The 10,526-nt window shown below is 44.7% G+C and overlaps 1 protein-coding gene across 1 annotated transcript; it reads right to left on the bottom strand.

The window, feature by feature from the left end:
- Positions 1-2,147: 2,147 nt before the first annotated feature.
- On the bottom strand, positions 2,148-8,685 carry RPL8 (ribosomal protein L8). The gene is made up of 7 exons (XM_068916444.1): positions 8,313-8,685; positions 6,489-6,988; positions 6,116-6,259; positions 4,608-4,749; positions 3,954-4,172; positions 2,639-2,754; positions 2,148-2,347 (listed from the first exon to the last, which is right to left on the bottom strand). Exons 3-7 carry the CDS (start codon positions 6,251-6,253, stop codon positions 2,189-2,191), a joined length of 774 nt encoding a protein of 257 aa, XP_068772545.1. The 5' UTR covers positions 6,254-6,259; positions 6,489-6,988; positions 8,313-8,685; the 3' UTR covers positions 2,148-2,188.
- Positions 8,686-10,526: the final 1,841 nt, after the last annotated feature.

Genomic DNA, 10,526 nt, shown 5'->3' with positions numbered 1-10,526 from the left:
TTGGATGATGGACTATGGGATACACTGTTGGCAAATCTGGACATGACCCCCTCCCTCCACCACTGGCTTGCAGGGGTGATATTGTACTAGCTGAAGCCAAGATAGCTGAACGGTACAATGAACTACAGGCACAGAGTCCATGAGACCTGGGCAGCAGCCCTACCTGCCTTCGGAGAGGCACGTGAAGTGTATACCGCTAGCCCCAGCTGCACATCCAGGCTTCAGAAGTGCAAGTCTTAACCGAGATGTGCTGTAAGTGGCAGTCCTGTTTTAGTGCCTTAGGTGCCAGGAGTGTGTCTATGCGTCCAGCAAAAAATCCAGACACTGCAGAACACTGAATAAAAGTTCTTGCTTTAGAAGTGCTCGGACGTGATTGTGAGCTGACAGTTGCACGTTTTACTTTTCTAAAGGTGAAATCAGCAGGGCTGTGAATTAAGCTTTTTTACAATAAGTTAAAAATTTTAATCTTCTCCTTTCCCCCTAGAAGGCTGACTTTTCATTAGCCAACTGTTCTTAACAGTACAACGCCCTGCTGTGAAACACTAGCTCCACTACCTGTATTACTATTACCACTATGAACCCAGTCGTGAACCTTACTCAGTTCAACAACCTCAGAAGAATGTTATGATTTGTTTGCCCTTTCCAAGTGCTGAAGAGCAAGGGTGACAGACTTTGTAATACTTCAAACCAGAAGCACCTTTGAGGTGGTTGAAGCTTGAAGGTTTACAGGATATTCTGTACTTGTGCAAAGCACGACCTCCTCCAAAGCATCCTCTACTACTGCCCAGCACATTTGACCAGTTTAATCCAGATAATTTAGTTATTGTAAATAGATGAACCTTCTTAAGTAACAGTGGCCATCTCATACCACTTACTTCTCTAGATTATATTTAAGAGTACAAGCAAGCAGTGCTAAGTCACTACACCTGTATTTGAATTAATGCAAAGTTTCACAAATAGCACTTAACTCATCTCTTTACTAAAAAAAAAAAAAAAAAAAAGATAGTGTGGATTGTTTAAAACCAGTATTTTCAAGCCATAAAGCTTACTGCCCAGTTCTTTCATGCGAGCACAACTGTACGCTCCTTACATTACCTGTTATTAGCAGTGCTTAAAGAAATGCAACATACACGTTTGCATGGTTGTGTATACCTCTCAAAGCCAGGGAAGATGAAAATTAACTGCCGCTTCTAGCCTACAGATACAAATTATCTGCAAGTGCTACCGTTCTGCTAAATCCAGAAAAGTGATTGAGATGCAACTGTCATAGACCTCTTACCCACTGTATTAATGCAGCAGCATTTATTGACTTCTACCAAAGAAAACAACGTTCCATCACTCCAGCACTAAAGCTTCTTTTTCCCTGGGCTAGTTCAGCATAACTTCCCCTCCCTACATACAGTAACACTCCGTTCACCTTTTGGGTTGCTAAGATCTTTGACCTTTCACCAAAACAGTCACATTAGCAGCTGCTGCAACCATGCTATATAAGAAGTGGTTTCTACTTCTATTGCAAATAATGAAGACAATAGGCTGAGGCTACACTACGTGATTAGTTTGATGTACCATCATCCCTGTAGTTATGATTAATGCTCCTTAAATAAAGGCTTTAGTTACTTAGCTGGATATCCATTCATCTTGACAAGTAGCTAAACACTTTCTTGAACCTTTCAGTCAGGAGGCTTCCTTTTATTAGGTCCCAAATGCAACAGTGATTGAAAAGTATTTTCAGCGTAAGGAGTTCTACTGTACTTGCAAGCCTTTTCTCCAAAGAAAAACAATTCTAAGAATACACTCCAACTTAGAAAATTCCATATATGTGAACAACCTTTAATCATTTCAGCTAGACTTGCAGATCAAACCAGGTAATTAAAGGATTACTTGGCAAGTCTAATGTTGTGTCAGTCCTGAGCAACTACAGCAATAGACTAGTGTGAACACTAAAATCCTCACCACCCCTCTCCGCACAGGAGTATCTACAAGGTGCTGTGCTAGGCTGAGGTTCCAGCTCACTGACTGAAAGGACTGGCTGAAAGAACACCTGACCAGTTGAAGGAGGAAAAACAGCTCATCTCCAATCATACCTGTCCCTGGTGAGCATTATCCAAATTTTAGCAACACATCAACAACAGAAACTTCACACAAGCTAAGTTTTAAAAATTTATTCTGTAAATTCCATACTGGGTCATTAGTTCTCCTTTTCCTGCACAGTCTTTGTTCCACGCAGTCTACCCGTACGACGGGCAGCGATGAGACCAACTTTGCGCCCAGCAGGAGCGTCTCTCCTGATGGTTGAAGGCTTGCCAATGTGCTGGTGGTTACCACCACCAAAGGGATGTTCTACAGGCTGTAGAAAAAGAAATCAAGAAGTCAATACAGCTAACAGAAATGATTAATGTTTAAACTTAAGATTTTTGTTCCCTTAAAGCACTGTTGCTGTTACCAGCACTTGATAGCTTCTGCATTGTATGAAAATGAAGCTGTTAACTACCCTGATTAAATGTGCAATTACAAAGTCTTCTGGGAAGCTTTCTAGGTGGATGCCTCCCAATATCTTTTCTAAATCCATTTTACATCAGCAAGTATTTTCATAAACAGTTAAAGGAAAAATGAAAAGCATAATTGAAAATTCACTCACATTCATAGCCACACCACGGACACGTGGCCAGCAGTTCCTCTTTGCCTTGTATTTATGATAGGCACGGCCAGCCTTTAGGATAGGCTTGTCAATACGACCTCCACCAGCGACGATACCTAGAATTAATTGCAGAAACGGTAACACGCAAGTACAACAGACAAGAATGCAAGAGAAAATGCTTAAGAACAAGACTAGTTCCAAGTGATATTCTAGTTCTAAGACTAGGACTCTAAAGACCAGTCTTCAACAATCCCAATTATATATTCAGATCAGCACCTGCTAGGCCATACAAAATATTAACAGAATGCTGAAGCTCAAGCTTCATCTTGGGACATCTACTAGTCCCATATTCAAAGTGATCTGCAGGAGACACACTTTAGTTAGAATTTTTCAATGTACACACATACAGGACTGAGTTTAACACTATTCCTAAGGCATTATCAATTTTATTGCTAAGCTATCTTGAATAACACAAGTTATTTAACCACAGTTTTTCAATTAAAGAAAGTGTAACTCAAGACCTAACTAGCTACTAAGCCTTAAGGAACTAATCTTTTTAGGTCTTGAGTACTGTAATCTATTACTCTTGTAGAGTTGACTAGTTGTTATTCATTTTGATGCCTTCTGTTCACAGGCAGGGACACTGGCTGCTGTTGTGTCTGTCAATACAGATGTAACCGCTTAAGCCCAGCAACAATTCTTCCTAACCTAGCACTTTATTTTAACGCTTGCCCAGGACTATATCCAAGTTTCACTTGCTGAAATACAGCATCTGTCACTCTACTGTCAGCCAAGGGACCAACAAACCTGATTAAACCTGTTTCTTAACAATGGGATTTCTTCTATTCATTCAGTCAGGCCTTCCAGTATACTTCATCCAACTGATGACACCTACAGCAGCTGAACACCTTTAGCACTAGTCCCACAGACTTCATCCCCTGCTCTTGATACACTATTATGCTGTTTTCTGCATAGCTTTTTCCCAGAGGACTGCAGATTTTACAGCCTGAATAATTCCATTGTGGTTTGAGGGCTGTCAGCATCTACTCCACTCTTCTCCCACTAGCTCAACACATCCCCAAATTTTAAAAGGTTCCCATTACCCCATGTAACACCGGCATAAAGCACAAGCCAGGCACCTGTATATGAGTATATATGGTTGAAGGTTCAACTATATACATCATTTAAGAAAATGGAAGTCTAACATTACTTTGTTAATCGCACCATTATCTAGATAGTAGGGGGACCCTGTCTGACAGTTTACTTAACAGTATGCAAAAAGTGAAAAGGCAAGTTCACAGCTGTCACTGCTTACCCACAACAGCTCTGTTTGCAGAAGAAATCACTTTCTTGGATCCAGAAGGCAGCTTTACTCTGGTTTTCTTCGTTTCAGGATTGTGAGAGATGACAGTAGCATAGTTTCCAGAAGCACGGGCCAACTTTCCACGATCACCAGGTTTCTCCTCAAGGCAGCAGACGATGGTGCCTTCTGGCATGGTGCCAACAGGCAGAACATTGCCAATGTTCAGCTGAGCTGCAAAGAGCAAACACAGAGCACTGACAGCTTCATTCAGGCTCCTGGACAGGACTCAAACTGCACTTCTATTCAACATGGCCTCTGCACACAGAAGAAGGGTACCACAAGAACACTTCAATAGCATTAGGAAGGGGCACTTTTCACTGTTTGACTTGAAAGAAAACAAGTTTCAACCTTCAGCATAACAAACAGGCAGGCAAAACGTGACTGCAGACAGAACAATCTGAACACTACCAGACTGCAGTTAAGCTTGTCAATCCAAACAGGCTGCATAAGGAGACGTCAATCCCCAAGGTTTGCTTAAAACTAGAAGCCACTGCTTTGTAGCAGCATGCAACTTTACTTAAACATCCTGAACTTGACATATTCAGGTTACATGTGTTTTAGCCTTCCAGAAACTACCCGGGCAAAGCACTTCTAGTCTTAACTCACCTTTCTTGCCACAGTAAACAAACTGACCAGTATGAATACCCTCAGCAGCAATGAACAGTTCAGTTCTTTTCTTAAACCTGTATGGGTCACGGAACACAATCTTGGCAAGTGGAGCACCTCGGCCAGGATCATGAATGATATCCTGTTGGAATTAAGATGTACTTCAGAACAGATTAGAGCATTTGTCACAGGTTCTGCAGAAATCAGAACGACAAAACAGTGAAAATAATAATTAGATTAACTCCCACGAGGATCCCCCTTTAGGGGGATCTTGATTTCTCCTGAAGTTGGCGAGTTACAGATAAATTCACATTCACAAGAATAACCCAAAATGAAAACTCAGTGGCACAATGAACCCAAAATGACAAAATGAAAATTCTGGTTTACTGTGCTGCTTCAAACTAATGATATCTGTACTGGCTTTCTCCTGATATTCTGCTGATACTAGATCTGTCCATGAAAAATTCCCTTTCTCTAGTTGCCTACTAACTAATGTTTGGGCAGACTGCGATAAAGTCCAGATACAAGCAGCAATTTCTCCAAGTAATTCCCCAGAATAAAAAATGTTCTGCATTTCTAACACATAAAGGATACTGAATTCATACCAGCCCCCCAAGCCAAGAAGCGCAGACTTGTTTTTTTTCCTCTTTTTCTCTTGGAAAAATATGCCAATTCTGTCCCTAAGCCACACTTACAATTCAAATACACAACAGTATATTTAACACTGTGCCCGAACTTAAGCAATTACAACTCTTTAAGATGAGTGGCTTATCTGGGAACACTTGCGTTTTGTTGGTGTCTTCAATCTTGCTGGGCAAAAAATCCATGGGTATTACTTAAGTTTAGGTCAAAACTACCTACCTACTCGTTTCAAAGTGAGTTATGCAGAGTGTGAAAGCAGCTTCTTCCCCAGTCTGAAAGTCATCTTGCTCTAAAAGGCTAAATAGATGGCTACGTTTTTCAGAGGCTCTAGCTAGGTACCCAGGGGCATTGCTGGCAATCTAAGTCACTGACATCCAAAAAATGCCTGAAGCACATCTGAAACAGCATCATCACACCCCCCAATAAGGATACTGCCTAGCCCCACACAGCTCTGAACAAAAATGACACACACTACTAAATGTTTATGAACTTTTTTTGTTTGTTAAGCTGCAAGCTACCACCAGGACAACTCCATGCACCAAATTTCACGAAGTACAGAGAGCTCTTCGTGCTACAAAAGCATGCTGATATTCCCACATTTAGCAAAGCTAAACACTGCGTAAGGACCAGTCAAACGGCTTAAAGCACAGCCGATATATAGGATTTCATCTCTCTCATGAAAGCCAGGTTTAGCGGGATACATGTCCTAGGGGGCCTCGACTCTGAGCAGGAAGGGCGACTGCAGAGGGCCGCGGAGCAGCTCGCCGCTACACGGCGCAGGCTGCCGGAAGCCCAAGCACACGCCCCGGGGCCGCCGGGGCGGGGCTGGCGAGGCAGACCCGGCGGAGGGGCTCCCCCCGCCCTACCTTCACGATGCCCTTGATGTAGCCGTGCCTCTCGGCGAAGTCGACGGCGCGGAGCTTGGCCGGGCCTTTCCTGTGCTTCACGTGGGCGCGGAAAACGGAGCCGGCGCCCTTCCTCTGGCCCCGGATGACGCGGCCCATGGCGCTCTGCGGGCACAGCGGCCGTTAGCGCCGGCGCGAGCGCACCCCCACCCCTCCCCCCCGCCGGCAGCCGTTAACGCCCGGCCCGGCCGCGTCCATTCTCCCGGCGCGGCGCGACCCCCCCCCCGCTCCCTCGGAGTGGCCAGCGCTCGGGGCACCGCCCGGGCGGGCGGCGGCGCAGCGGAGGGCGGGTGGATGGCGGCGGATGGCGACGCGGCACCGGCCGCGCTCCTACCTCAGCTCCGGGCTCGCCGCGAAAGAAGGAAGCGCCGACGTCACCGCGGCGCCAAGGCCCTTCCGGGGGGGGGAGTCGCGCTCGTTGTGACGTCACGCCGCGCCGCTTCCCGGCAACGGCGCGGCGCCCGTTGGAGCCCAACGGCCCTCACGTGCTGGCGCAGGTGACGTCAGTGCGGGCCAGGGCGGCGCAGGGCCCCTTCGCGGCGGCCCGTGACGCAGTTTGGCAGTGCCGTTTCCCTTTTTTTTGTTTATTGATTTTTTTTGAGCCAGCTCCTGTTTAAAATTCTGAGGGTGAACACCCTGTTGTTGCCTCGGGACCTCGCATAAACAAGTAACTTCCTTACGCGAAGACGGGCGTTCCTAAAATAAGCCGTCCTGTCAAAAACCTCTCTTAATGAGCCAGACAGAAGATGCCGTTTGCAGGAGAAGGCTTCTTGACTATTTTTTTTTTTCTCCAAGATTTCTGTGTCATGCAGTTGAGCAGCTTCAGACTTCAGTCTAGGAAGTAATTTTAGATAAAAGCCCTTCAGCCATTTTAAGCTGCCTTTGCCAGATTTTTACCAATATTAATTAGGGCATAATTGAGAGATAGTGCAAAGCGGAGATAATCAGCTTAGTATTCCCAATCAACACTGCTATGCCCTGAAAGGCAAAATAAAAAGTGCCTAAACTTTCATAACTCTCCACTAGCTTTTTAACATCAGAGGTCCTGCTCCTTCGCAAAGAGGTCACTGCTGAGGGCACAAATCACCCTTTCACTACAGGTTTTTACTTCAGTTCGGTGCAGTATCTTATTTCAGTTTGGGTTACTGGATATCACGAAAAGCACATCAGTCTGGGCCCATAATACATGCAATTTTTCCTCCTTCCTTTGAACTGAGAAGAACCTAAGCATCCACAATTTCTTGGTAGTTTGGGCTTCCCCACATCTGTCTTCCCAGGACAAATTGAAGTTAAATCCCTTTCTCATTACAGGCAAAAAAATCCTAATACTAAAGGCTCTGATTCGTAGTCCTTGTCTGATTTAACTGTGGTGGCTGAAGAGATGACCACAGCTAGCTGTCTGCCCATCTGCTGGAGGTTACTGTCCCTCCCACAAACAGCCAGCGTGCCAACTTCTCGGCCAGTGCCATTTACAGCTTGACATATTAAGGTAAACTGCCAGTGATTTTGGTTTACATTAATAAACTGTGTGTGAATAACATGAGGCTTTTTGATTTATGATTCCTGTTGCCTTTAGTTGTGGGAGTGGTAGACTTTTTTGCTCCTGCTGCTAAATCTGTCAAGAATCAGAGCCTTAAAGAGCTATCTGAATTTCCACATAATACATGTATAATCAGCAAATTACCCTGGTCACTCCTCTTTCATGTTCTTTGTAGCAAACTAAGTAAAGGACCTAGTAATTATAAAAAAAGAGAGGTAGTTGTGTCATGATTGATGACACACACAGTCATTCATTCGTGTTACCTGTATCAACGACACTTTCTATTCATTTTATTATTATTTAATATGCATGCTGCTGTCACCATCTGGGAGGTGGCAGTCCTTCAGTTAAGATTCTGGGCAGGGTCAGATCCTTGCCGGTTAAAGTGTTGTTGCAACATGGAGGGTGAGTCTGAAAACAGAACAATCCCTTGCTTCTTTTTCCCCAACAGCTTTTTGGAGATTCTGAATATTGCTAGAAATCTCTGCACCATAAAAGTGTGAAGAGTCCTGGGTTCACCATCTCAACAGTTACTGTTTTAGCCTTTCCTCCCAGTAATGCTGAACTGTTGTTATTTATTTGTATTATCCCAGCACCTCGGGCTGTGTTTACACTTACCTCTGGATCACAGCATGAGGCATGCCCAGGGTTCTCATCCCTGTGTTGTCCAAACTGGTTCTGAATGTTTTTCTGTCGGTGAAAACCAGGAGGAAGCTACGAATCGTATTTATCTAGATGTCATCTGTATAAAGGCTCACGATTTCCATACAGCACACATTTGGATGCAAAACCCTGAAAGTCTCCGAAGTTTTCTAGCCTCAACAGAGTTGGGAATACCCGTTGCACACCAGGATCCGTGTGAGATGACACAAGACTCTGTACAAACACAGATGGTCCCAAAGAGCTCACGCTCTGAGCTAACCTCACACCATACTGGTGAGAGCTGCACTTTAATATGTTGTCAACTTGGGACAATACTTGTGCACGCTTCATAATGCTTCACTAACTGGGTGAATGATTAGTGGAAGGGGTGGTAATAGGGGTTGTAAAATATATGACTGGGTTGTCCTGTGCCATTGCTGGCTCAAAATAATCACGGTATTGTTACGAGTTGGATTCAGCTGTATTGCATATGTATGTAACAATCACAAATACTCAGAATAAATGTAAAGAAGCTGTTAATCTTCCTTCTGTAATTATGTAACAGAAGCTACAGCAACACACAAAATGTGAGCGCCTGGAGAGGTTTGAGTGAAAACACTTGTAGCACTTCTCCCTTCTCCAAATCCCCTTGAGACTGACATTAAAAAAACAAGACAAAACAAAATATTCCTTGGTTTCAAACCGTGTTTATCTGGGTGTCCAGGAGAAAAATAAGAGACAAAAGCTGAAAGAAAAGGCAAGGATATGCCAGTCTTAGCCACAAAGAGCAGCATTGTGGCTTGATGACAAGCAAAGAGAGAAAGAAAAGACATGTAAATAGATGACAGGCCTGCAACAAAGATGATGTAACTTTACAATCAAGTTGTCCTGCTATAAGAGACAACACTAGCTAAGCACTTTTGTCAAGGAATAACAGCATTGTCTTGCCTGATGCAGCCAAGCACGGAGAGTGTGTTTCAGTCCTAGTAAAGCTGTGTTCTGCAGGGCTGAACTTATAATATGATTACATATTTTGTTTAACTGAGACTTCAAATACTCATGGAGCCAAATAAATGTAATGAAGTAGGTTATACCTAATTGCCATCAGGAAGACTGCCCCGGGTTTGTCAGAACACTGTCACTATGGGTGATACCATTTGAATCTTGATGCTGAACAAATAAAAGTGTCGGGCCCTACCAATGGTAACTACCATTATTAAAACTTTTAGGACACAGAGGTGGTGAAGGTGCCATAATTTGGAATGAGGCTGTCTCCCTCCTCACTGAAAGCTGGTTACTTGAGCTCACGTCATCTCACTGGAAGCCATCTTAGGGGATTTCTCTATATGAGAAGGGGATAGCAGTGGCAGAGGTACAGCAGGACAAGCCCATGCTGGAGGATCCAGTAGGAGAAGCAGGGCTAGTGATAGCATGACAAAAGCATCACTCCTAATATTGGTATGATCTGGCATTGCCTACCAGCAGTACTGTTGTGCTGTCACTGTTCTCTGGTTCAGCCTTGAGTCCAGGGATTTTGGGCTTTTGGACATCAGCCCTGGCAGCTGCAGCTGCATTGGCTTAAGATGTTACTGCCTTTAGCTGTCTGCTTGGCCTCTCTGCCAGAAGTTGCAGTTGTGTGGGAAGAAGAGCAGAAGTAGGGCCAGCATGTTGGATTTCCCTGGACAAGGCCTCTTTTTCCACCAGAACTGCAGTTGCGTTGGAATTTGAGGAATTTGTTCCTCTGCCTTAGAGCTTCCAGGGGCCTGGCAGCCTGGCTGGATCACCAGGAAGATGTCCAGATATCCAGGGCACATCCAGCACATCTACACAGATCAACTCCGCTACACAAGGGCCAAAGGTCGAAGACTTTCCAGAAGCCTTGGCCTCAGTGTGCATGCACTAGACATGCACACAGAAGTCTGGATCGAGGTATGACAGTGCTAGGGTATGGGTCCACACTACAGCTGCCACACATTACAGTCTGATATTTCGGCACCAACCTCCTTCTTTGGCTGCTTAAACTACAACATGAAGCTGAAGGCATGGGCCCTTGCTACTGGGGCACTATCATTCAGCAGAGGGGAAGCCTGGACTGCTGGGGGAACTAGGGTCTTACACTACCACAGCTGCTTTCACTAGACCGTATCTGTCAGAGCCCTTTCTCAGGCATCTCCCTGTGGTTGCCAAGTT

Source organism: Struthio camelus, chromosome 1, assembly GCF_040807025.1.
Source record: "Struthio camelus isolate bStrCam1 chromosome 1, bStrCam1.hap1, whole genome shotgun sequence".
NCBI classification, from domain to species: domain Eukaryota; kingdom Metazoa; phylum Chordata; class Aves; order Struthioniformes; family Struthionidae; genus Struthio; species Struthio camelus.
This window is presented reverse-complemented; position numbering and strand designations above follow the sequence as displayed.